The sequence below is a fragment of the Pempheris klunzingeri genome, chromosome 3 (assembly GCF_042242105.1).
Source record: "Pempheris klunzingeri isolate RE-2024b chromosome 3, fPemKlu1.hap1, whole genome shotgun sequence".
Lineage (NCBI taxonomy): Eukaryota > Metazoa > Chordata > Actinopteri > Acropomatiformes > Pempheridae > Pempheris > Pempheris klunzingeri.
In genome coordinates this window covers 16,521,936-16,549,523 of record NC_092014.1, presented here as the reverse complement: position 1 = coordinate 16,549,523, position 27,588 = coordinate 16,521,936, and the positions used below count along the sequence as shown (strand labels likewise).

Here is a 27,588-nt window from a genome sequence, read left to right as displayed (position 1 = left end):
AGAAAATGTCTTGAACAAGCAGGTAAGACGCTGAACCCCAACTACCCTCGATGGTTGGGCCACAGGTTAGACCAGCCATCACTGTGTGACACAGAAGCACTTCATAGTGTGTGTCTTTGCATTACTCAAATAAAATCCTAGATCCTTGTTTTGTTTTCAAGTGGACATAGTCTTTTGTCTTTCACACACTGACACAGGTTGCCAGACTGGTTTAAAATCCTTCTTTTCCTTGTCTGTAGCGGCCCATCATTTCTCTTCTTTAGTCGCTTCACAGAAGCTGGAGGTCTCCGAGGTCAGCCCCTTGACAAATGGAGCAACTCATTGTGAGAAGGCAGAAGAAAAGCAGAATAAAAGAGTGAAAGGACATTTGTTGTTGCCAGACCAGGCAGCAACCCCGCCATTTGGACAAACCCACAGTTTTTCAGACTTCCACTTAAGGAAATTCAAAGCTGCACCGCATGCATAAAGACAGCGGACTGAGAGGCCCACTTAATGCCTGTCCATAGAATATGCTCCATCTCTAATACACCCACCCACACACACACACACACACACACACACACACACACCACAGCCCAGCCCAGCCCGCCTCCCGTGGGACCTCAGTTTCCCTCTGACAGAGTGAGCCTGACACGAGCCTCTGGCTAAGCCCTAAGCATCCCTGCTAACCCCATGTGCACACACACACACACACACACACATATAAATGTGAAGAAAGTGGGGGCCCCAAGGCGGGCAGGTGCTGCAGCAGCCTCACAGAGTGGTGACTGCGCGTGTATAAGTGTGTATGTGTGTGCGTGTGCGTGTGTGTGTGTGTGTGTGTGTGTGTGTGTGTGTGTGTGTGTGTGTGTGTGAGATAGTAGGGGGCCCGTTTGCCGTCTGTCACTCCAACATGCTGATTGCATGATCAGCTGGTCTGTTTCTCTTCTCCTGGGGTTTCTTGGCTGTATCTAAGTGTGTGTGTGTGTGTGTCTGTGTGTGTGTGTGTGTGCGTGTGCGTGTTTGGTCTGACCGATAGATCAATGCATCTAGGATTATGTATCACCGTAATTGTATTAGCAGGGTCAATGTCAGCGGACAACACGCCCACAGCCTCCAGTGTGCTCCCACTCCTCTGATGCTCGCCTCTGCTGGAGTTTGGCTCGATAAAGCCACGGCCTCCTTGCATGTTATGCCATGATTGTTACCCAGCAGGCAAAGGATTTAAAACTGCACTAGGCGAGATTTTGATCTAAAAATACATTTGTCGAATCAGCCTAAATCACAAACTGGGGCTGAAGTGGGGAAGATCTTCTCCACCAGCTGAGACCTGGTAGTTTCACCTCATTTAGCCAAACAAAATTCTGGTGCCAGTTATGTTTATCCACAGAAAGAAACTCACCACAATTACTCAGGCATGTAAAAAACTATAGACAGCAGTGAGTGAGTGTGCGAGAAATAGCTGTATCATGAGGTCTTTTGAGATGCTTTCAGCAAGGATGGCAAAAAAAAGGGTGAGCTGTGTGAAGTTAAACATCATGATACAAAAAGTAAAAATCTTGTTGGCAGTTACATCTTAGTACAAATGTACAAAACTTCCAAGTGCAGGTTTGAGTCACTTCCATTAGTTATAAAGCCAGTGTTAGAGCATAATTACAAAGTCAAGGTCATGATACATGACAAAACGTTTAAAAATCATACCATTAGAGCTAATTCATGTGTTACACTTGATTTTTTTCACATTAAAAATGAACTATATCCATTTTTTTCAATATTTCATCTCAGTTCATCCAAAATCTTCCCCATGAATCATGACCTTTAAGTGGTGTGTTTAATCTGTTAAACACATCTGTGTTGCTTCGCTGACCGAGATTATGTCAGACGTCACCAACAGTTCAAACACAGATGAGCACTTTCGAAGACAACACTTCCCCACGATGAGTGATACATGCATACGGTAAGAGATCCAAGCTGCTGTAGCTTGCAGTACATACCTTATCAAACAGAGACTTCCATTGCTGAGACGGGGAAAGAGAGGGGAAAAAGAGCAAGTAGTGGAGTGAGTCAGAAGATGAGGTGGACATGAAGAAAAAAAAAAAAAGAAACAGGTGCCACAGCGGAGAGGAGCACCTGTTTGGAAATGATGAACCTTGGCCAAAAGGACTTTCCTCTCTGTGAGCATTTGCCTTAATTGCAGTCTTGCAATCACATACTGTTATTATCTGATCATTGTGGTCAATGAGCTGCAGCAAAAGATAATAAGGTACCAAAGTGTGGATCATTATGTGTATGGGGTCTCTTATAGAAGGCTATCTGAAAGTGTGTGGTTGTGTGTGTGTGTGTGTGTGTGTGTGTGTGTGTGTGTGTGTGTGTGTCTTTGGAAAAACAATTCACAGTAATCTTGTAAGGATGCACAGTGCGTTTTTGGTGGTAATACTCAATACATTAAGTCCCCTCTGGTGTCACTGTAAAAGTCCTCTTATGAGTTATGCAATGACATTTAGATAAATAACCTTCTAAAATTAATTTTAGGTTCATGCCATGACATTCTGCTTCTGAAGACCAAAAGCACTGCGCGGAGACGCTCCAGTGCGAAGCGGAAAGATGTGCTCCTGGTGCGTAATCGGAAAAAAATTGAAAAGGTAACAGGGGTCACATGTGCTCATAGGGTCCCTCTGTGCTGTGTGTGTGTGTAGACTTACGTCCTCTGGAGCCACGGGGAGGTCGTCGGTGCTTTCCAAAACCTCGATCTCTTCGCCCTCCGCGTTGGCCGCCACCGCCGGAGACGAGTTCACCGGCGTCTCCCGGGTCCCGCCCGTCATCCTCGGGCAGCTCTTCTCCATACACCGGCGGAGAGCAGCGACTCACTCCTCAGGAATGACTCCACATAGTTTACAATCCCATCTCGTTCCCTATGTGCGTCAGCAACGACTGAAGGTAAGAAAGCCGAGCATCATGCTCGCTTGCGCATCCCTTGAAGTCAGATCTTTGTTGGGTCTTGGATGGTCAGACTAGTCCAGGTTAAAAGATACACTGATGAATGAAAGAGGTGTGTGTGTGTGTGTGTGTGTGTGTGTGTCCTCCAGGTATTCCCTGCGCACCTCCACATAGACCGGGCAAACAAATCTTCATCCGCAGAGGAAAAGTTGATTTGGTGATAGTTTAGTAACAGTTCCGGGCCGTGCACCACATCTCCAGTCAGCAGGGACAGAGGGTTGTAGCGCTGGAGAGGAGCCTGGGTTGTGTTCGCTGCGATCAGAGGCAGTGATCCAAGTTTGGAAAGCAGGGGACGCACATTTGCAGAGCAGAGTCTTTTCACTTTGAGCGACGCGACGCAGCAGCAGCAGCAGCAGCGGAGCGCAGATCCACCTGAAAGAAATAATGACATCATCAAACACTGACAACAACATGAAATGCAAGACAAGAGATGACGCACAAGTCTCATATGGCTGCTCCATCCAGAGGGAGCCTGCGAAAGTCGACTTTTACACAGCGTGGGCACCGTCACATGGCACACTCAGGGAGAGCAGTCCAGGCAAGTGCCCAATTTTTTGGTGCGTCATGATACCTGGCACGCTGCTTTCCGTCGGTCGGCGGCGCGGCGCGGCGCGGGGACAGCCGTCTGCTCTCTCTCCTGCCGCGTGCCGACAGGAAGCCCAAATGGTGGAGGAGGACAAACACAACGACCGCCTCCGCTGGGATGGTTGGTTCAGCTCCAGCAGGAGACGCCGGCACTCTGCTCCAGCCGCACGTGTCCTCCCAGGCACACAGAGGGAGAGGGACAGAGAGGGAGGGTGACGGGGCGGAGGGAGGGAGGGAGAGAGAGAGAGGGGGGGGGGGGGGGGAGGCAGGGAGAGATCACCACCAGCCACTTCGCTCAGGGGGTTTCGAGGAACTCCGGCTGAACAGCTGGATGTCACCGTGTCACCGGCTCCGGGGCTGGAGGTCGTTTGGTCATTTGTGCTTGATGTTGAAATATAGCAGCCGAATAATTACATGGTAAATATAAATACTACACCAGTGTGATATTGAATTATCCTATCAGGTACCACTTTTTAACCAGGAACCCTTTTCTAAAGCAATTACAAGTGCTTACTAATGGCAAATACATCATTTATCAATGCTTTACAGACCAGTTAGCGCCATTAAAAAGTGAAAGCTGTGAAAAAATCCCTTTGGTTTATTCTCTCTGTATCTTGGTAACTCATGAAGGGACAACCAGATAGCTTTCTGATAAGCTATCTGGTTTGCATTCACACATTAATTTATCAAGACATCAATATCAATACGCATCAGCTCACCCGAGCTTCAGCTGTAAATGCTGATAAGTTGTTCATTAATGAATGGATTTTGGTCCTGTGACTGCAAACTAGAAGCTGCTTGGTCACATTGGCGAGACTTCCCAACAAATGACACACATAAGAACTAAGTGTGTTAAATGTGAAGTCCAACCCCAAAGTTGTTCTTATTGAGTGATCTGTGAAGCATTGATATTGATTCAGTTTCATCTTTCTGGTCAGCTGTCTCACCTCCAGGTTCACGTACCCCTATTCCACTTCGTGTTGGGAACTGAGAAGACGACCGCATGATAGAACTGAAAGTTACAGTATGGAACAAGACAGTAAGTGGACTTTGAGTTGAGATGGTTATGGGGTTACGGGTAAGAGAAGAGTCTACACAACTGCTACAATTCATCGTTTGTTCGTGCATTACACTGTAGTTTCTGTGTCCAAATGAAAAATACTAAAATTTGGTCCTCTAGTGTGTCTTTGCTACTCTGGAGTGGATTAAAACTTGCCCTTTTCTTTGTGTTGATGTAGAAACCACACAGTAACAGCTAGGCTGAAGATGAGCAGCACCAATCAATACTTACACCATTTCACCCTGCACTTTGCATATTTTCTAATTATTGATCATTTCTCGCCAAGTGTATGGTGCATTTGATTTACACCTACATCCCTCATCCTACAGGATATCACATTCACTTGTAGCTAGAGGTCACAATTATTCTTAAATATAACTACTTTAATGTATGTTAATTTACTCTTAGAATGCTTTATGTTACACAATATGGACAAATTACATTTTAGTCATTTTGTTTCATCTCAGCTTGTTTTTGTGTTGTTCACATTTAGTACTTTCGTTGGTGGATCTTTTCAAAAGTGTGTTGGTTAATGTAAGCACATCTCCTGCTATAAATACTAATCAATCACGTGCCATAAAAACAGCATGAAATACTCTTAAATAGCTGCTTTAAAGGCTCAGAAAGGAGGGGGTGTCAATGGTTGTAAATTCCAAGTTGTTTTAGGGAATATAAACTGTCCCCTCCAGGTCTGTTGCTACAATCACCCAAATGACGGGGCCCCATTTCAGACAAACACCCACCTATTACCCCAAGAGACATCAAACAAACCTAATAGTTGGGTGGAAGCCACGTATGAGGAGAAATTATGAGATGGCGGTGTGGTCTGCAGTGAGTAGGTTGATCAGTATCCTTCTGGTGAAACCCCCCCAGCTACAGTATGTGATAGCATTGCCATGGAAACAATATGGCCAGTTGTTATTTTTAACCCTAGGGGTCCTTTCCTGACTCCTACACAGCAGTGCTGGGTTTAAGTTGGAGTCTGTTGTGTTGCTAAAAAAAAAGACCCAGGAGCTATTCTGTGTCCGTGGTCACTGCTCAGCAAACTTTGGCCAAATGTTCGGTTTCTGTTTTTTCATGTGGTCTTTTGTGGATGGCAAATCCCTCTTATTAGATTCTGTTAACTTATGATGTTACTTCTCACAATCCTTATAATCATTTAAACATAAAAAAAACATAACATCCTCTGTGTGGACGAAGCTGGTAGACAAATCTTATTTGCATTCATTTCTAACTTAATCAGAATCTACCTTTTTTTTTTTAGCTTCTCAATTAACACAATGTATAATTACACTTAACAACCGTGTACGAAGAGAATGAATAATAACACCTGGAGACTTTACCTGTGGCAAACAGCTACAGAATAGGATCTTTTTTTTGTCCCATAGTAAAAAAAAAAAACAAAGTAAATGATTTAAATAATAAGCAAAGCTTATCACAATAACCCCAGGACAGATCACATTCCATCTTTCACATTGCCGAGGAGTGAGGGGAATTATTGTCTCGTTCACAACAGGCAGCCCTGGGAATTTCCATTAAAAGCAGTTAATTGGACAAAAGCTGGTTTGACGTGGCTGCTTTCGCAAGTTGTGTGCTAACACCAGCTGAAGAGCTGTAACATGAGGCAGATGATAGCGGGGGAATGGGTGATGAGCGAGGACAGTGTGAACAGAAAGTCGACACAGAGAGAAAATACGCAGCAAGAAAAACACCTGCTATGTGAGAGAACTTAGCTCATGTATAAATTAACAGCTGGGGAGTTTCGCTTTCTCAAAGCTGTTTGCAGGCACTAAGCGTTCTCTGAGCCCACAGCCTCTGACGGATCAGTGATGTGGTCATTTATGTCGATTTTAAACTTTACACACTATTAATTATATAAAAGTGATTATTTTTTCTGATATTTTTAATACAATTGAACCATCAATGTTTTGGTCAAGTTTGCATTTGTGCAACTACATTTGAAACAGCAGAAGATTGACTTTTAAACCAGTTAGCTTTTAGTTTACTTTAACAAATTTGAGCTATTTATTCACTAACGTTAAATTCAGCTATTTTAATGTATCCACGTTTTATTTATCCACTTCTTTTAGCTAGCACAATTTTACCAGTTACCTCTTAGATACCTATTTCAACCATTAAACTGTTTCAGTATTGTGTTTAACTATTATTTAATTTATTATCACCTATTTATTGTTAGTTTGAGGAAACTGTCTCAGAGCTTTTCATGCACTCTAAATTAACAGGTGATATTCAGGTGCTACAGTTGATGCAATGTCCATATAGTAAACTGTACTGTGCATGCTGTGGAAAGCACCACCTCAGGTAGAGGTAACCCTTGATTGAAAATCACCCCTCTAAGTTTGTGTCAAACACACTTAGATCACCGGTGTCAACAGAAAGTAGGCTTTCCTAGCAGGGACTTCTTAAATAGGAGTTCTCATGCAGCACAGTGTCTGACTGTCTCACGTAATTACAGACACTCATTAGTGAGAGAACCAGTGGTGCTTTAAATGTCCTGACAAAGCAGCTGCACCAGACAATTTAGAATCAGATGTCCAAATGCAGTGTTTCAACTCTGTGGATTTAACAGTGCCAAGTGTTTTAGTGTCTCTTCAGAGGCCCAGGGTACAGCTCAATTTTAACACAGTTTTCGGTTCTGCTTTTAAAACAGTTTGTGGGTTAGTGAGTCATTCTGAAATAAGGTCTGGAAGAGATGAAAATTCAAGATCAAGACTTCAAGTAAACCAGATAATCCTCCCTGCTACTTCCTGCATGAAGTCACTCCATATACTTCTCACTTAGTTCAACCAAATCTGCTCCAGACTTGTATGCTTATATGAAATGACATTTCTCACAAAAAATGCTTTGAAGAAATTGATAAATAAGGTAAAACTGAGGTCAGATAGTTACCAGAGTAGAAGATATAGCAAATTCAATTTCAAAACCAACCAAATAATTAAATGTTCTGTGTGAATTGAGTCATGCTTTTAACCTGGCAAAATACCATCTATGTGGGTTAAATCTATTATTAGCCCAATCCCAAACACCCACTGAGATGACCCAAGGGTTCCGTTAAATAATAGAGGGAAAAGCATGATGAGCATGGTTCATAAATTGTATTCATTTTACTTAATGAGGCTTTCATCTGGGGAGAGAAGGTCTATTTGTGAAAGAGCAACATGGGCATCATGAGTCAAGTTGATATCATGAGACTGTACTGGAATATTAGCGCAATAATAAAATGATTATTGACATAAATGTAGAATCTACCTAAAAATGATCCCTGATGCGTCTCTTCCTATGTACTAAAAAAGCCTCACCTTGTACAATAAGACTGACCACTTGTTATCACCCAGATCCACCTCCCCTCACAGACTGGCTCATTATAGAAGCTGGTGTGCTCATCTAAACACACGAACAGGCTCGAGTCATTCTACACAGTATTTGAAATCATACGTGACATGGCAGCCACCAAATTCAGTGACCATGGTGATCCACTGGTGATTTTTGTGAGCAATGCTGCCCTCTTGTGTCTTGGTAAAAGCTGTTCTCATACAATCTAAACATCATGTAAATATATGTTTACACCATAAATATAATCGTTTTGTTGGAAGAGGACAACATGGAAATTGATCATGTGCTGGGATATCAGACACAAATGAATAAAGAGGTTGTGCTGGTAACAAATAATTGACTACGTTCTTATAAAAAACAACTGTCTGCATCATTTACATTACATCTGCAGTTAATGCTGTTCAGACAAAAAAACAAAAATGGGACAAAAAAAACAAGGACAAAAAAAAAAAATCTAATTTCCTTAATTGTCTCACTGGAAAACAGGTCATGCAAAACCTTGAAATCTCTCGTTAGGCAGAAGAGAATAAACCCCATCACACGAGATGTAATAGACATATTTATTTATTGTAAACTTTTGGAAAGGCAGGGATAAGTGAATACATCGAACTGAACGTTGTGGCGAGCAGTTGCATGGAAATTAACATCCGGGGCCACATTATTGGACCATGTGTGATCGGGAGAGCTGACAGGGAATCACAACAAGAGTCAAACAACCATCAGATTTCACTCTGACTCAAGAGTCAGCTACCTCTGTTCAGCACTCCTGGCAATAAACTTCACTAAAACCTTGGTTTATGGGGAGCAGGGGAGCAACGTGGAGAAGTTGCCGTGGGAATTTCTTTTGCACAGTAAGTCTTTAAACACTGGAATGTGGCTGCAAAATCTGAAGCATGCAAACATAAAATGTCCAGAATGGCTGTAAAGTTTAGATTTTCAATATCTTAGCACATAAACAAACACACACACACACACACACGCACGCACGCACACACCCACACAGACCGATAAAGTGACCAACATGGGAAGACGTAAGAGAACAGCAGCAGCAGCAGCAGACCCTTCCACACATTCACATCCACTGATCAAACACTGACCTGCTCGGATGGGAGAGCGTCCAAGCGTTTGGCCTTGAAAGGCAAACCAGTTTCTGTCGGTGTGAGTGGTCAACGCTAATATTTGTGCGAGTTCATGACCACGCTGTTTGATATATACCTCTTGCATTTTTTTGAGTGTGAATCAGACATGGTCCTTTTGGACAAAGACAAACAACTACTATATTATATACACTATTTACATATTGTTCAGGCTAATAAAAGCTTCACTGCTATTGCATACCTCACTTTATCACAATCCCTATAACAAATGACAAGTTGTTCATCAGCAAGCAACCGAAAAATAGCTATATATTTAACTCTCTCATATGTTACTCACCATGGCTAGTCAGCAGCTTACCCTCATTTTCAATATAAATATAGATGTATTACTTTGCAAATACTTGCAGACAAACAGATTAATAAGCAAATCAGCAATTTTGGTATAAAATTAAATATTTTTCTCTTTTATCCCCAAGAAGAGAAATTTACAGTGGAATGAAAATGCAGTAAGGGATGTTTGCTAAGGATAAGCTTTCACCCATTTATCCCCCTGCAAAAACAAAATCATTTTTTTCAAATGAATGAATTAAATATTAAATATCAATTTTTTTCATTGACTAAATACATGTGGGAAAGCCTGTACTGACTGGTCAAAATAGCTCTATATGTACCATGGGTAAAGAGGGTTGGACCTGGCCGACCGAGGATCACCGTGGTTTGAGCAGCACTCGGTACATGGCGAAGCCCAGGACCGCGAACACGGTGGCTCCGACGCTCGCCCTCAGCCAGAAGGTGGAGCTCTTCAGGTCTGCTTGGTTAACATGTCTGTTAAACAGAGAGAAGCAGGCCCAAGAGAGATAAATCCAAAGACCGAGAGAATGAAAGAACAGTAAAAAAGTAAAGCAATGGCAAAAAAGGAGAAGCCAGAGTAAGATTGTGATTTTTAACATCATAAATTACTCATAAGCCTCTTAGCATTATGCATGACTTTGTGCACATCTAATGCATCATCTAAACCAACATGATACAGTTAAACATTTTTTCTCTTAAACTCAAGTTTGAATGAAAAGTGATGATGGAAGTTTCAGTGTTGAGAAGTGTTTCTAAGAAGGATGATGTAAAAAATAAATAACAGTAAGAAAAACTGGATGAAGTGAAAGCAGAGATGGAGTCTTGAAATGCAGAGATGCTGAAGCAACAGAATGAGGGACATGCAGGATTATAGTTGTGACATGAGACAACTAGACCAGAAATTAGCTATGACATGTCTGTTAGATGAGACGGCTGACGCACAGTGACATGAGCAGAGAAGACAGCACAAGGGAAGTCGACACCAACCGAACGGCAATGAGACTAAGATCAACATAGAGAAGTACAAATATTTCAATCCTAGTACAGGAAGCTCACAAGCAATATCAAATAAAGCCGAACGAAAGAGAAGTTTTCTGAATGATTTTCTTTGAGGAAAAGGACAAAGTCAAAGGACGGCATGAAGAATGAAAAGTAGAAGTGTGGCAAGAAATTATGATGCAGGAAATGAGAGACTTACGAGTCAGAAAAGAACAAAACCTCTCTTTTATCAATTCACAAAATTGATCAAATTATTAAATCTCCACTAAAATTACACGCCATTAAATTTTGCCTGATGAGACTCTCTGCTATTCTAATTTCTGGAAAATGCTTAAAAGTAAAATAACTTTGCCAAAAAAGGCAAAAGTAAGAAACAAAATGGAGAAAGGGACAAGCTTGGGGGTGATGATATTGAGAAATCTGAGAAGAAATCAGAGGTGAAGAGAAGGTGGTATAAAGGTGAAAAAGGACCTTCTGAGTACAACAGCGTAGAGTTTGGCCCTGACCGTCTGCAGCAGCTCAGAGTTGAGGAAGTTCTGACACAAGCAGAAGGTGCATCGGTTACAAGTGCACATGCAGCGCAGCCGGGCGTGGCTGAGGAGAGATTAGGGGAAGACAAACACCAGCACAGAGTTTACATATACACCGCACAAAAAGAAGAGGTAAGACAGAGTTAAAACACGCCACCACCGTGAGAGGAATAGTTTGCAGGTCCTGTGAGCCAGAATCCATGAAAGACACGAAAAATTTATTTAGACGACAACAAGCCTGCTAAAATGAGATCCCTCGATTGAGATGCAATGCGATTATTTTACTACTTGGAAGAAGGAATCACATAATTTGTGAATTACTGAAACTAAACTATTTTGCATCTTCAGAATAGCAGTTGACTAGGCTGTGGATTAAAAGCGGGCTGGCGTGCTGTATGTAATCATGTGAGTGTGTGATGTGCTGACGGCACTGTGTGCTGACGGCACACTGCAAGCTCACACAGAGGCACAGCAGTGCGAGCCTCTGGGAGAGAACAGCATCACTGCTCAGCAGGGAAACCGGTTTAGCCACAGTGCAAAACACTGTGGCATCAGTCTGAGTGCAACACATCCGCAGGGCAGCCCAGTGTATTAATGTAGAGTGAAGCACATCGTGTCTGATACTGACACGTGTAGAGAGTAGGTACATCCCCACGGGGAGTGGGTTTATCCCGAGGCATGGAGTAAAGTGGCAGAAATGACACACTGTACTGCTTTGTAATTCAGCTGCAAACTAAAAGACATGGTGGGCTGCAAAAGAAGAAAAAAAAAAAAAAAAACATCCCATTTATTCAACCTGTTTCAGACAGAGTCGTTTCTGCAGTTGGGTTGCCACTGGCAGGAAATCCTCACGGTGTACAGGGAATATAAATTATAAGAACCTTATCTATTTAACAGTAGCAAACAAGCTCGATGACTGAGCTACTTCATCACCTCAGGACCTCAGGCCATGAGAAGAAAAAGGCTTGTTCAGATGATCCATAACTGAGGATTTACAAAACTAGTTAATAGGTGCAATTTTCTGATAAACCCAGGGGGGTGTATAAACAAAGCTACAGATTGTGTAAACAACATCTTCCAGCACAAACAACTACAGCAAGCAATTATAAAACACAGACATTGAGTTGTCTCTGGAAGGAAAAGACTAAGCTGCAAGATTATAGCTGCAAACTGCATTTCCTTTTACACTACTGGGAGCAAAATTAAAAAAAAAAAAAAAAAACATTAACTCCTTTATGAAGGAGGGTTTTATTGAAGGACTGTTATATATTAGGCTGCACTAGTAACTGTGTGTTCCTAATAATATAATGGCAGGTACCAGACTAAGTCCTGCTACTACTCTGAAATACTTTAAAGCAGATACTTGTGCCTTGTGTATACAAACGGATAAGAAATGGTGTGATATGGTAAAGAAAGATACATTTTTCAAGTCCTAATTTGAATGTCATTGTTATCAGGTCAAGTAATATATGAGACCTTCAGTCTATGATAATATCAATTTCAGCTCCAAATACACGTCAATTAAAAACATTCTTGGTGATTAAACTATCAAAATCAATTAACTCTGAAACTGTGCAAAAACGACTAGTGCAAGTTTAAGGAATCTAGATCAAATGTCTGTGTACTCACGGGTACATGGCCATAGTGGTTAGTTTGGTGTAGATGTCTCTGCTGGGTGCTGCTGCAGTGTTACAGGTGAAGGACTGGGGAGGTGGCATCTTGTGCCTCCTACAGAACTCCAGAGGACTGCAGCCATACATCTGCTTGATCTCTGGCAGGTCTGACTTTGCTGCTATCATCATGCATGGAGTCTTGCTGTCCATGAAGTATTGCTGAAGAGGGAGAGAGAGGCTGAATCGTGGGAATGATTGTAATTGAGATGTTTTCCCAATAGTTAAAGGGAAATTTAGCCACTTTTTATGTGGATTTCCAATCTGTGTTGATGTAAATTAGTCAACTGAAGCCATGAACACCTTGGTGTGTGCTAAATTGACCAAAGAAGTTCTCCTGCTGCAAATTCTGCAATTCTTCTGGGTCATCAGCGCCGTCATTTGATGTAGTTGGTGACCAGGAAGAACTAGATTATATGTCAGCGAAATTTCCCATTAACTGGATAAATGTTTGTCCTGTTATGTAATGTTTGTTTTACCTTGAAGACTTTGGCGCAGTATTCAAAGGAGTAAGGGTTGCTGACATCATAGACCAGGCAGACAATGTCGCAGGCCAGATCAGCATCAGATAGGTAGTCGAAGTCAGGGAACACTTCATGGAGCTGAGAGGGGAGAAGAGGTTCATTAAAAAAGCTAAAGACAGTCGACTATAAATGAAGAAAATCCTCTCTAAACATCAATGCACCAAGATAAGCTGAAGCAGAACAATGCTTAGTTAAAACATTATTCCCGTGTTACATAGCAGGTAGTAGCCAGTGTTCTCTGTATCACTGTGGCCAGCTGTAGTGGCCTGCTTTACTGCAAGTGATGGTGGAGCAGCGACAGCCACTTTCTCTCCACTTCTGCAGACAATACCATAGCTTGGTTAAAAACCACAGGTGAGGGTGCTTAGTATTACACCCCAATAACTTATTACATACACACAAATTGCAAATTTTATAATATATGATCAGAAATAGGGCAGTGCGGTGGTGCACTGTTGCCTCACAGCAAGAAGGTTCCAGTATAGACAATGGATGGATGATCAGAAATGAAAACATACTTCAGTTAAGATGTACAAAGAAGAGAAGCATGTGCTGCTGTTTTACTGCTGCAGCAGCACCATGAGTCACAAATGCAATAAATACTGAACCATAGTGAAGCACCAGCACAGCATTTGTGCTCCAGTTGTCTATGAGTGTAAACAGAAACGGAGTCACCACACTGCAGTGTTTCACTGTGGCTGCCAGCACAGAGAGAGTGCAATGTAGTGCGGTTCTAGATTATGTCTAGCTAAAAGTAGCCATTCAGATGAACAAGAGTAGGGCTGGTCAGTGCTGTTGCCTACCCCTTCACAACCACACAAACCTATCCATGTTTCAGTTATGTACTGAAGTAGAACATGCAAAGCATACTGGTTTGCAAGTAAGTAGTGCAATGCTAATGCTTTTGCCGAGCAAGTAGAAATGCTTGTTTGACAAAAGCATTAGGTGAACATGGTAAGAAGCTTATATAAACAGCCAGGTAAGCACAGCCAACCTCAGGCTGGGCGGGCCTTGACAGTTCACAGTTGACAACCTTGCATACAATGCATAGTGGTGTGTGTGTGTGTGTGTGTGTGTGTGTGTGTGTGTGTATATATATATATATGTATATATATAATGTTGTTCATGTGAAAAGAATAAAATAGAATATAAAAAACATAATATTAATGGAAATGCTGCATTTAGACACAGTTACAATGGGAAATAAATGCTAGTAATTTAAGAAACATTCTAGAGATCTTTGATACTTACAAGAAGGTATTTCTCCTGGCCGTAAACATAGGTTGTACTGATGGCATAGTAGGATCTGTGTTCCTCTTTGATTGATTTTTGGCGCTGAGGGGAGAGAAGAGATGGAACATTATGTAAAAGCAGATCATGGCCCGAGACAGACTGTAAACTATGACTGCAAGCAGCAATGGGAAAAATCTATGTCAATCAGTCGGTGTTAATACTATTCCTCGTATGCAAGAATGACAAATGTGTTGTCATAGAATAAAACTGTAATCTGTGACTGTGGAATAAAATCATAAAATATCTGACCTGGAATATTTCAGTGGAGTGTGTTTGATTATGTATTCAAATGTTTGCTTTTTGCAGTGTCTCTGGAGTGGGATTTACAACCGGGACATTGTGAAATATCTGTGAGGGCAAACATGCATTAAAATTCGTCATTCCTGGTGTTTATTTCCGTTTACCATGAGGTTACTACCCAGGAAGGCTTGGAGGAAGCCGCTCTTGCCGCTGCCAACGTCTCCAAAGACATTACAGCGGAAGACGCTGCGCTGGGTCTGCTTCTTCTGCAGGTCAATCTTCTTATCTCTGGTCACTGCAGGGGGGGAAACCACACATGGGTATCAGAGGATCAGTTTAGACGGCCGCTGTACACAACACATGGCTGCAGTCAGCCAGCGACAACATTCAGACTGAACTGTTGCATCACCACTGTTATGACAGTGGTGATTAACCGATGCGATCACTGATGGCTTTGTGTGTCATTGAACCATTTTACTCAATGTTCAAGCCAATTAACAGTGACTTTATGATGCTGGTTAATGCTCATGGCTCCAACTTTATCAGATATGTGAGTATATAACAGGTACATCATGCTAAGTAATGACATCAAAACGTTCTCCTTATAAGCATTATTGCGATTACAGTGAACTTTTCTATGGATCTACAGCTCATGATGTATCTAAATATGGAAACGATGTGATGGTGTAATTCACCTGTGATTCCTGCTGCTTGGGACTCCTGCTCAGCAATTATTGAGTAACCAAGGTAACCCAAATACTCCAGACATCGCTGGACATCCAGATATGTTGTTAACCTGAACAAATGTTTGAAGGCAAAACAGACTTAATGGGAAAATATTTGCACATACCTGAAAACACCTTCGAAAATAGTTCATTATAGACTAACATATTTTGTTGAAAGCCACTATGTGTATAATTTGTCCATGATTGTTGAATCCCTTAAATTACTGTGATGGCAACAGCTGGATTACTAATAAGAAAACAATACTTTTCTCAGATACTTCACATTGTAGAACATTAAAATGTCGTTCTAAAATCCTTTTTTTCTATTCAACAAAATAAACCGAATGCATGCGTATTTAAGTTTGAAACCTACTATATCCCTGCTAGTGGCATAAGTTTTTGTTAGACATTTGGAGGCATCTTTGCTCCGTCTTTCCATCCCATTTAGCTCATCATCCCCATGTCGGACACAGACGGTTTATTTGATACCACCACCAGTGGGCGCCAAAGTCAGAAATGTTCAAATTCTACACATGGTGGCTTTAACTTAATTCATGGCCACTTACGTCCACTGGGAGAGATATCCCTGGTAGGTGATCCAACCCTGGTCATTAGTGCAAACTGTGTTATTGACATCTGGACCCCAGGGCATGTAGGGAAAAACTTCAAACAGGTCCCCCAGCTCCTCTGGTGACAAGGCACAGTCACGGTCCTGAGAAACACAAAGGTTAGTTACAGTTCAGGATGGTGAACTAAAACAAAATAAGTATATTGTGATAAGAAGATAGGAAATATCTCGAAATTTAACAGAAAGAAACATGATGCACTGAAGTGCACATTCACAGTTGGACTCTAATCACCACGACAGAAAGCAGATCTTGGCACAAGCTGCTACTTTCACTCTTTGACTTTCATTCTAAGCTTGCGGCTAATGCTCCTGCCAATCCCTCCTCAGTGACAAGAAGTTCAATCACGCCTCAGCAGGAGGTCAGTGGTGGCTGTGGGGGTGTTTTTTTAGTGTTGTGCGGTGCTGCTACTGAGCAGCTTCTTGTAAGTGCCTCTCAAGGGCAGAGGCCAAAGTAAATACAGATCCAGGCTGACAGGATTGTACCTTGTCATGTTTGTCAAAGACGCTCTGGAGGAAGAGGTAGGCATTGTGGTTGAGCTCTGTGGTGCAGTCTGGAGGAATTTTCAGTCTAGAGAGAGAGAAAAAAAAATCAATAATGATGATAATAGTAAAGTAAAGTAAATGTTGTAGTTAATGAGCGCAGGCAGAGCACAATGTAAACATTACCATAAAGATTAAATAAGAGAATAAATATTACAGCTCACTTACAAAAGTGAAGCAGTATTCCTCAGTAGACAAATCAGTCAGTGTGGTGATAATGTGTATATTCATATATATTCTACCTAATCATCCATCCTTGCTAATAACTACAATGTTATATAAGTGCTGAATCTAGTAGTTAATTCAAGGGTTTAACTAGGCTGACAAGTTTGTTCAAAACGCTTAAACAGGATAGAACTGCCAGCAGGGGTCTGAAAGCCGAAGACGAAGACTCACGGAGGGAAGAGGTAGTCCTGATTTAGCTCAAGGTCGTCATCATAACCAAACCTCCTCAGCACTGTCCACGTTGTTTCATGGCGACCTCGTTGGATGAACAGTGTGTGGAGGAACAGGAAGCCTGAGAGAGGAACAGTCAGGAACAATGTGAGAGAGATTGTTGTGTTCATAAGCGACAGAAGGAGGCCGTTGATCCATTCCTACCTTTCAGAGTGAGTCCGTTATCACACACTCCGTCGCTGATGTTCTTCCTCACCACATTTTTTACATCCTCCAGCGCCTGAGGCTCCAGTGGGGTATTGAAGCACGTTCGCTGAGAGTCAGTCAAAACCATTAGTGTTGTCAAATCTCATTAAAAGTTCCTGTGCAAATTGTACTTTGTTTCCCATTGTTAACGTTGTCAGCTATAACCATGATCAGTTGACTTACCTGGAAGAAGTTGAGCTCAGTGTCGTTAAGAATCCCATCATTGTCTAGATCGGACACTTTGAAGATTCGAGTCAGGGCTTTTACACAAAGTGGCTTCATCTGAGAATCAAAGAGGAAAATCAAAAGTTACTTTAAGTCAGTTTGAAACCTATAGCAGCATAATACATTTTCAGACAGAGGGCTTTCAACAATGAAAATAATAATGCAAATACATTATATAACTCTCTCAAATTTAAATTAATTAAGATTTCCAAATACAGGCCTTGATGTAAACCAAGCTGCAGTGGATCACAAAAACTTTGGTGCAGAATTCACACAGTAGGTTCCTATTCTTACATCTTTTTTCTCTGGACAGTAGAGAGGACCTGTGGGGTGCAGAACTGCCTTTTGAGCATAGTAAAACAGCTCCGAGATGTTCTTCAGGTTCTTTGCTGAACACTGTAAACAACAACAAAAGTAAAAAAAGTACAGGAGTTGGGTTATACATACCATTTATTCAACACTGCAGTGCAGCTCGGTAACACCCTGTATATAGCCTTGTAGCGTTTAAAACCTTAACACCTTTGAACCCAGTGTGGCACTACTTGACACTGTGATCCCGGCAAAGTAGGGCCATTCCTGTGTGTGTGTGTGTGTGTTAAGTCAGGGCCAGACAGGGTATTAAGGCACAGGATCTGTCTGAGAGACACACCTGGAAGAATTAACTAGTCTTAAAGGGTAATACACGAGGACGATCACAGACAAAAGCAAAACAGCAGAGTTTTCAAGCATAAGGAGCTTCCTCAAACACACACCGAGTGCATGTTGTGCAAAATGGTTAATTAGGTTGATGTATACAAGCTAAGACAACACTCAATATAGTCGACAAAGTGATCTATAGCCTGCAGACTTCCATGGTTTGGTAGTTAAAGATCACATGGCTGACAACTGACAAAGTGACATAGTTTGGCTGAAAGTGGGGATCATAAACATGTGAGCAAAGGTAATAAAGGGCTTTACTTATAGATGTAAATAACAAAAAGATGGAGAGAGACAATATTATTCATAAGGGACATTTCTAAACATTCTTTTTATATTGTCTTCATGTGAAAACCATCGAATGCAGTTTAACTTTAAATGTCTTCAGTTTAATAATGACACAATTACAAGAACTGCAGATGAACTAAAAACAATGCTGTTCCTCTTGGCTCCTGAAAAGTTGACAGTTTCTCTCCAACAGTTATTGGTGAACTGCTGCCATGTTTCTTCCTCTCTTTATGTTCTGTTTAATGAGTAGACGTTAGAAGAGGATATTGATTTCCATTTGTGTTTACGTCCCTTCTGACCTCACTCACTAGGCAACACGTCTGCGTCTGCCTGTTGTCTGAATCAACAGCATTGCTACTGGATTACTTGAATATGGAAGTATTTATCAGGCAAATCAAACTATTGATGTTACTCATTTACTATTCAGATAGAGTGGGAACAGTAAACAGAATGGTCTCTCTCTCACCTCAACACAAGTCTCTATCTCACTGTACTGGTTCATAATGGGCAGTATGGTCTCCATGCTGCTGTGTTCCACCAGGTCTGACTTGTTCCCCACCAGGATCAAAGGAACCCTGGACACACACACACACACACCATTGTGTTAACAAAATTAAATAGCATAAAATGTACATTAAGAAGTGTAACCCCAATAAATTAACTTCATGCAAAGGAGTACTTTTCTTTTTAAGTATTCTGGTGCCTTCCTTCCAAGAAAAGCAGTGACTCACTTCACAGTGAAAATCTTACAAGACAAAGCAGGAATGCGGCTGATTCTGCTCATGTGAACTGCAGCACTTCCACTGCTGCTCCCTGCTTACAGAGAAGCATCTGTGAGACATTTTCCACCCTGTGACTATGGGTCATCACTTCAAACAGTGGCAGAAAAATCCCATGGCAGGTCTCTTGCAGACCTTCCATTGGCTGATCGTGCATTAGGAGCTGGCTGTGCTAATTCATCCTTGTAGACAAATGGAGACACCAGCACCCTCTTTGCTCCATATTTCACTGTCCCAAACTGAGCATACAAACAAAACTCTGGACTATTTTTATAGAAGTTCACACCTGCTGTCCTTGTCCGTGTTCTCAGTAATGAGGGGGATCCAGTGGCTGGTCACCTTTGGAAAATAAAGGTAGAAAAGACAAAAACGTCACACAGTTACATCGATACATGTTTGACTAATAAAAACCAAATTATGGAAAGGCTAAGCAGCAGAGGTAACTCACCTTTTCTATGGACTTCTTGTTATTGACGGAGTAGACAATGCAAATCACATTTGCCTGTGAGAGACACAGACGCCCATTAGGCTTTCTCCTCAACTCAGCACTTCTCTCCAGGTTAACAGAAAAACATAATGCACTGACTGACCTTGGAGATCTCCTGAAACAACTGCTCATCTGTCTGCTCTGCCTCTGTAGGAGAAAGACAAGTCTACTGCAGTTAAAACTGGGAAAGTGCTCTTCTCTCTCAATCTAAAGACACAACTTTGGTGACTTTTATTGCAAAATTACAAATATACAAAATCGCTCGCAGTTCATTTAAATAATTGTCAAGTCAAACAAAGAACCAGTGATGGGCTTAGAGTACCTGAATAGTCCACAATGTGTGTGGGAACTCTCTCTGGTGTGACATCTGCAGGTATGGTGATTTCCTCAGCTCGGTAGGGGACCTCGGATGAACACAAGTTGGCCATCACTTACACAGACATGTTAACAATCTGCTACAAGGCTGCAATAATACTGTCAAATTACTGGCGTGTTAAGTCTGGGGTGGAGAGGAGATATTATTAGATATTATTTATCCATACCACTTCTGGGAACTCCTCGCTGACCAGGGACATGATGAGAGACGTCTTCCCCACTTTGGCTGCAGAAGGAGGAAGAGACACGAGGAGTGAGGGTTCAGTATGACTGAGATATACTCTTTGGTAAATCTACACTCATTACAAGTCATATTAATATTTTAGCTGCGGGAACATCATTTATTCATTCAACATGAACATAACGGTCATTGAGCTTGACATCCTATTCAGGCCATGTGACTGGGACACAGACCGCACATTATGGACATTAGAAAACCACTGGGCATTTATGAATAACAGCTTTCATCCTGGACGGTTTAAAATCACTGGCCTACTATTTAATTTAAGATCTTCATTCATTTACAAACTTTATTTCTAATTATTAATGATCTGGAAACAACCTTATTCCACAAGCAGATGGGCTTTTTATGGAGAAGGAGCCACAGTGTGAAGAAGGAACATCCTGGAAAATAAAACCCTCTATCTCAAAAATTCTTTGGCTTTGCTTTATTTAAAGTATCTCTGTGGACTTTAGTAATTTTAATACCCTGTTTAGAGAAACGTGAGTCACTCATTTCACAACATCTGACCTGTGTCCTTCTACAGGATGATACCTGGACGTCAATTCAAAGTGTGCAACATACAATCAAATGACTGAGGTTAGTTGTATAATAGGATTTAAAAAACAAACCATAACATCAGACAGACAAATGAAGTGAAATGAACACCTTCATCATTAAAAGACAGACAGAGATGTGGCGGTCAGCCTCACATGTCCAGCTGGTAGCACCAGAGCAGACAGAGCAGCACAGGCGGCCGCTGCGCACCGTCACAAACACACACTGTAAATAAATGACAGCTTTACTTACGCTCTCCCACTAATAATATCCTCACGTCCTTGCGCATCCTCTCCGGCGTCGACAAACTCGGTAACCCGGTGTGTGTGAAACATTTATGCTCCTGTCTGGATGAAGGATACTGACAGCCAGCTCTGCTCGGCCTGGCTCGCTTGCTAACAGCTACGTTCGCATTTCAGCTCCGGTTTACGCTGGTTCAGAGGAGACGGTGCACCGACGGGTGTCTGTGCGAACAGCTAGCCAGCGTTAGATATCCGGGGCACCGACAAGGTGTTTGTACGGTAGTCCACCTGATGGCTACAGTCAGCCTGACAGGGCTGCCGTCGCTGTGCTCAGTCAGCTAATCTACACACAAACTTGACGGTCGGAGCAACGTTAGCATGGTGTCCGCCACGCCCCTCAGAGTCAGCTGACCGGAAGAGCGAGCAAAGATCGTATATTATTAGGAAAATCACATAAGTCAATCCAATTGGCCCAAGCTGGTTTAAAACCTGAGAGCGTTTGTAGTCTTTTTTTTAAAGTAAGAAATATAATGAGAAATTGTGAATTAAAATACAGACCGCAATCAACATTTTTTGTAAGCTAAAGTTCAGCAGCTAAAAGTACTTAAGGCGAGACACTACAGGCAAAAACATGTTTTTTTCATGCACTGATCACTGATGAGATTTTGGGTTATTTTGCCTCCAAAAACACAAAATACACACAAAGTGTGTATCAAGCACAAATTTATAGAGAGAAATGCACCATGTAAGCACAATATATATGGATATGATAATGTCCTGAAAAGAACCACTTTATCAGACAGCGGCCCCTATCATGCAGGTGTTTATCCTTTTAGTTTATAATGTGCTTTACGATATTAACACATTTGCTAATAATCATATTACCACAAATTAATTACTAAATGGTGAACCTGGAGTCCTCTGGTCCGTTGTGGGTCTGGACGGCTTCCCATCCACTTGGCCTGATCACTGATCCACCCCTGACTTGACCCTGATCACAAAAACCTGCCTATGATGATAAAGGGCAATCATCTGTGATGCATAAATACAGGGTACTTTACCTTTGTAACGGAAGAGGAATATTCATATCCACAACTCTAGAAATAGTAAAACATTAAAAGCAGGCATCAATTGAGTATTTAATTTATTAAAATGTTGAAGAGCGTTCAGTGTTACAGATCCATAAAGATGTCTCAGCGAGACAATGTGTGAGAAATATGAACCTAATCTTTTCAAAATGTGTAAACTGAGTTAAAAAGCACACATAAAATACAAAACAACTACAAAAAATAGCAATTTAAAACCTGGCCCTTATTTCTAATAAACACAATATTTGGCCCCAGTGTATCCATAATGTATTGCAAAAAGTTATTTCATGTGGTGTCACTGTGGCAACAATAATGCAATGAATTCAACAGATACAGTGTCTGATGCGCATAGATCTTAAAAAACATCTCAGCTGTGACAATGACTTCTCCAAGGTGTCACACTGTAATCACAGACTCTGCAGTCTGTGCAAAGTGTTACAGTTGATCTTTTGCTGTGCTGTCAAGCAGACCTACCAGTGAAAATGAGTTTGTCCCCATTTTTTTAATCCTCACTGACAGATTCAGGAGCATCTCTTGGATGTAAGGCTTTCTGTCTATTATGTCCCCCAAGCACATTTCACTTAGCCCACTGCATCCTCGACTCCTGCACACCGGCAGGTAGAGCTGCTCCAATCATCTCCCTCTTCTCAAGTTGGCTTCATCTATACCAAAGGAAGGGAAAAAAAGATGTTAGGCGTTCATGTTTATGCCATCACAGTGGGACATGAGCTGCACAGTATCTTACTAGTGTAGTCCTCTGGGGTCATGGGTTGAGAGATGACCTTTCCGAAGGCCTCCAGCCACTCCCTCTGCTCCTGCTCATGCTCACACATGAACACAAACTGCCTGCCTGGAGTCTGCAGCGTGATGCCACAGTGCCATCGGCCTCCCCTCGTGCTCCGGCCGCTGCTCTCTGAAACAGAGTAGCTGTGGCTCTCCGTGCCGATGAAGACAGCACCCAGCTCTGTAGCATCCTAACAGTGACAACAAGCAGACAGCGCAGACTGTAATGTGTGTACGTGTTTTGTCATTTGAGGCTAATATCATATGAAACGACATATAAATAATGCAGCTGATTTGACTTTTCTCATACTGTAGAGGGGAAACTGTGGTGTTATCTATTAATTACCAGTGGGTTTTTAAAATATAGAAGCTTTCTGTTCTGTGAGCACAGTGTGAACCACCTCTTCTTGAATGGCTCCCGTTGCTAAAAAACATGCATACAGACAAAGGGACATAGAGACAGAGGGAAGGAAAGAAAGAAAGAAAGAAATTAATTTCTCAGGGACAACAAATGGATTTAAATCCAACTGATTTTTATAATAGATTCAAATGGTTGACTGACCGTCGGGCCAGTTTTCTCCATGTACCCCTCCTTCAGACAATGTCTTGTTATCTGAGGTATTAACTGTGCAGAGAAACAAGGGCAACACTGTTAACTGGACTAAAGTTGTAGTTTAACACTTAGAATTTAACAATCTATCTGAAAAAACGTCTCACATCGTTATCCTGAAGAGTGGGATGCTTCTTCTGGAGGTACGCCAGGCGAGTTGCTCGGATTGCATTGAACAAGGATACAATTACCTACGAGGCGTCGGATATAGGAGAGCACATTAGGAAGACTGAGACATAACCTGTATCCATGCAAGTGTGCGGTCTGGACAGTTCCACAATTGTTTTGCACATGTTGAGATTTTTTTGATGTGATTTTTGATGTGATATAGTACTTATACTCTTTGAGGTGTCCCTTATTTAACTGTTAATTGCTTTGAGATGTTTACAACATTTGGCTGGTGGGATGTTTAACCACACCTGCCGTCAGTCAGCCTGTTGTTGTGTATATGTATTTTGCTGTGGTGTCCCACTTTTAAACATTTTGACCTGATCAAGACGTTTGTATGCTGCATCTGCCAATTGAGAAGTTGAAATAAAATAGCACGATAGCACTCGAGCTCACCTGTCCGTTCTCATGATAAACAAACAGATTCCTCATGCGTTCGTCCTGCATGTAGGAGATCTGCAGACCATGAGCGTGGCTGATCTTCTCTGGCTGGAAAGTGGCATTCAGGTCCTTCACAGAGATGACAGCTTTGGGGACCTTGGACTTGGTTTTAATGTGAGGATTCAGGAATGATTCAAAAAAGATTAGGAACAAAAAGGCATTCAACTGTAGCCCCAGTGTGCTCTCAAAGCACTTTAGACAAAGTAATGATATGGTAAAAGAACTACTCACATCCTCTTTGATGAAGTATCTGAGGGTGAAGTCTTTCCGGGACAGCAGGAAGATCCTCTTCAGAAACTGCTTGTTGTCTTTGCCCTTCTTCCACAGTGTTGACTCAAATGGGTCTGGGATGGATACGTCAAATAAACAACAGAGATGAAAAGCAACTGAGCTGCATAATATTTTATAGACAGGAAGAAGGTTTTTACATCGGTATAATCAGAGGACAGTTACCTGAGTTATAACATTGCTGAATGTAGTTGTTTTCTCCTGTGAATTCTCTTCTTTCATACTTTGCACGGATCCATTGATCCTTAAGAACACTAAAAGCAAAGCAAAACATCCATTAACGTTTCTTTTGTTTGTTCCTCCCTCTGTACGTCTCCACTCCCATTCACTACATAGACTATTTGTTGATTCTTCACTCTTCACTTCCACTGTGCTAATGAGGTGAATGGATGGTGTATGCCATGACAGTCACTCACATGCAGTCTGATTGTTGTGGCCGGTAGAAGAAGGCAGGGACACACCTCTCGTAGATGGCTTTGGCTACAGAATTTCCACTCTCCCGCATGAACTGAAACCACATGGCGTGAGATTTAAAAAGGTTACAACAATAACAATTAATATTCAGTTAATGCAGAGTGGACTGTCCGCATTTTCAGCATATAGAAGTGTAAATGAATATATGGTGTTATCTATCCATTAAAAAACAAATACAGAGTACCTCTACTAGTGAATCTTCCCAGTGATCCAGGCGTGTGGATTTCACTTTGCTGACAGCAGGCAAATTACGATGTATCCCCGAGCAGTTCAGGCACACAAAGACACCAAGAGTGTAGGAGGCCCAATCAGGCTCTGTGAGCAAAAAACAACAACCATATAACTCAATAGGTTAATGTGCACTGGAACTCAGAGGCTATAAGTATTTAATTTCTTGTATTTTGCTCTCACACAGACGCACTCTCTATTAACCGACGGTATTCGGAGTTATAGGAGGAACAGTGAGGTCATGCCGCAGAATATACAGCAGTCACCACTTCCCCTTATTAAAGTCTATAACAAAACAAGGCTTGGTCATAAAGCGTTACTTTGGAACTAATTGTGTTAACAAACAACATCAGGTGGCTACTGTTAACCATTCTGTAAACTTTAACAAAGAAAACATGTTCATTTACGCAGAAATCAGGCATAAAGGTATTTGACAAAACATGCATTATTGGATATCAGTCAAACAGTGTTGATATTGTATTCAAATTGATATATTGTGGATATGAATCTTTGACAGTTTACTCACCAGGAGCTCCGCAGTCAGCACACAAGTTGTTACCTGGCTGTCGCGCCAATTCGAGCAGGATTTTGTTATTTCTATCCAGACTGGCCATAGGTGAAGGTAGTTTGCTCCTGTCAGACCGACAGCTGAGTCCCACCAAAAGAGCTACTAGGTATTACCTCCATATTGACTCTGTATATGACATGGTACAGAGCTATTCTGCTCCGTAAGGTGAAAAACATAATTTCTTCTCACTGGCCAGCGTCCCAGCGTTTCCTCTTACCAGCACAGCATCATGAAGTATATTGTTCTGCACACAAACGCAGAGGTCCACAAATAACAGAGAAAGGAAGTGAAACAGACGTCACATTAACAGAGTGACTGACTTACAATATCAGGCTGATAGACTTGTATGTAGCTCATAGAAAACTGTGAGTTTGTCCAGTGTAGGAAAGGTGTTATCATGTTAGGAGAGTACACAGGACAATATCTGAAATAAACTTTTCCTCAGTGAAGTATAAGTATTAAGTATTTTGCAGTCAACCCTAACCCTAACCCATTAAAATGCAGTGTGATCGAAACGTAACAAAAATATGTTCACTCAAGGAGATTGTGATGATAAACACATCACAGTTAGCTTTATAGCTCACTCTATATGACATAATCTTTAGGCTTATTTAAGTATTTGCACTTGTTAGGGCAGGACAAAGTATACCTTTACTGCTTTTAATAGTATTTTGATTGTCTTTCGATTCCACCTCAGCAGAGATCTACCCAGTCAGGTTAAATGAAAATGCCTGTGTGTGTGTGTGTTAGTGTGCAGGGTCTTTTAAAACAGCCCCACGAATACAATCTAATTGCCAAAATTGACTGCATGTATTGACTGTATGCGCTCCACTACGGGTTTTGTCTCTTTGCTTCTGGTTGCTATTGCTGGCTACAGTTAACACAAGTCAAACGCAGCTGTCCTGACTTGATCTCACAACCCCAATATATATGTCTTCAAGTTTAAAGACACTGGATTAAAAAGACTGTGAAACAGCAATGTGAAACTGTAGAATTACAGTACCTAACTGATTTTACAGTAAAATACCCATCAGATTACTGTGACGTACTGTTGCATTATGTTACTCTAGAATTACAGTATAACCTGTCAAAATAATGCAACTCAGTAGCCAGTCATTTACTGTAAATTTACACTTAAAATAACATTGTAAAATACTGTAAATTTAACATTTTGACCTTTTTTTTAATCAGCTATATATTAACCCATCACAAATCTAAAATATAGGCCAATAATTCAAATTTTTCAAAACAATTTTGCACATCTAAATCAGAATTACTTTAATAATCCCCAGGAGGAAATTGCTTTGTTACACACAGCTCCAAAAGAATAAGAATAAGAAGAATACACTTCAAACACAAAGTAAAATATAAATATATAAAAGTATGAATTAAAAAAAAGATGTATTAAAAATTATTACTACAAATTATTACACAGAGGTAAATTACTGCAGCAGGTGAGTCCAGAGTCTTATAATAATAATAATAATAATAACAACAACAACAACAACAACAACAACAACAACAACAACAACAACAACAACAACAACAACACTACTAATAAAAATATATAACATGCACAATCATAGTAAGGCGCTGTACTATATAATACCAATAATACTACTACCACTACTACCACTACCAACAATAATATATAACATGTACACTTAAAGAACCATTTTTTTTTCTACATAATGAATAAAGTACCTTAAAAATGTACCTGTGTACAGTTTTTGAATTAATACACTCAGACACAGTCCACTTCTGTTAGATTTGATGCTGTTGAATAGCATTACACAACACTAAGAGGTTTGTCTACCATCACTAATATACATGTGGTATGTAAAGTCATCTTACAT

General features: G+C 41.2%; 3 protein-coding genes across 4 annotated transcripts in view; all 3 read right to left on the bottom strand.

Moving 5' to 3' along the window:
• The window catches only part of rhbdl3 (rhomboid, veinlet-like 3 (Drosophila)), a 53,570-nt gene extending 49,956 nt beyond the window's left edge, over window positions 1-3,614 (bottom strand). Inside the window, exons 1-2 of the mRNA XM_070827508.1 lie at window positions 3,548-3,614; window positions 2,682-3,348 (exon numbers count right to left, since the gene is read on the bottom strand). Of these exons, the coding sequence (XP_070683609.1) occupies window positions 2,682-2,822 (141 nt within the window). The 5' untranslated portion in view covers window positions 2,823-3,348; window positions 3,548-3,614. The remainder of the gene's footprint in view (window positions 1-2,681; window positions 3,349-3,547) is intronic.
• A 4,909-nt stretch (window positions 3,615-8,523) lies between these two features.
• On the bottom strand, window positions 8,524-21,387 carry rhot1b (ras homolog family member T1). 2 transcript variants are annotated; one of them, XM_070827555.1, is made up of 20 exons: window positions 21,095-21,387; window positions 20,232-20,290; window positions 20,012-20,093; window positions 19,793-19,836; window positions 19,651-19,704; window positions 19,489-19,541; window positions 18,890-18,998; window positions 17,734-17,835; window positions 17,398-17,496; window positions 17,173-17,281; window positions 16,969-17,089; window positions 16,516-16,600; window positions 15,971-16,116; window positions 15,375-15,475; window positions 14,844-14,974; window positions 14,398-14,481; window positions 13,102-13,224; window positions 12,582-12,784; window positions 10,894-11,016; window positions 8,524-9,897 (listed from the first exon to the last, which is right to left on the bottom strand). In XM_070827555.1, exons 1-20 carry the CDS (start codon window positions 21,129-21,131, stop codon window positions 9,780-9,782), a joined length of 1,983 nt encoding a protein of 660 aa, XP_070683656.1. In that variant the 5' UTR covers window positions 21,132-21,387; the 3' UTR covers window positions 8,524-9,779. The 2 variants fall into 2 exon arrangements, with proteins under 2 accessions (XP_070683656.1, XP_070683657.1); XM_070827556.1 differs by lacking the exon at window positions 10,894-11,016.
• An 886-nt stretch (window positions 21,388-22,273) lies between these two features.
• On the bottom strand, window positions 22,274-25,949 carry LOC139198677 (arf-GAP with dual PH domain-containing protein 2-like). The gene is made up of 11 exons (XM_070827597.1): window positions 25,691-25,949; window positions 25,121-25,251; window positions 24,879-24,970; window positions 24,628-24,716; window positions 24,406-24,518; window positions 24,130-24,276; window positions 23,673-23,756; window positions 23,518-23,580; window positions 23,302-23,379; window positions 22,918-23,146; window positions 22,274-22,834 (listed from the first exon to the last, which is right to left on the bottom strand). Exons 1-11 carry the CDS (start codon window positions 25,776-25,778, stop codon window positions 22,806-22,808), a joined length of 1,143 nt encoding a protein of 380 aa, XP_070683698.1. The 5' UTR covers window positions 25,779-25,949; the 3' UTR covers window positions 22,274-22,805.
• Window positions 25,950-27,588: the final 1,639 nt, after the last annotated feature.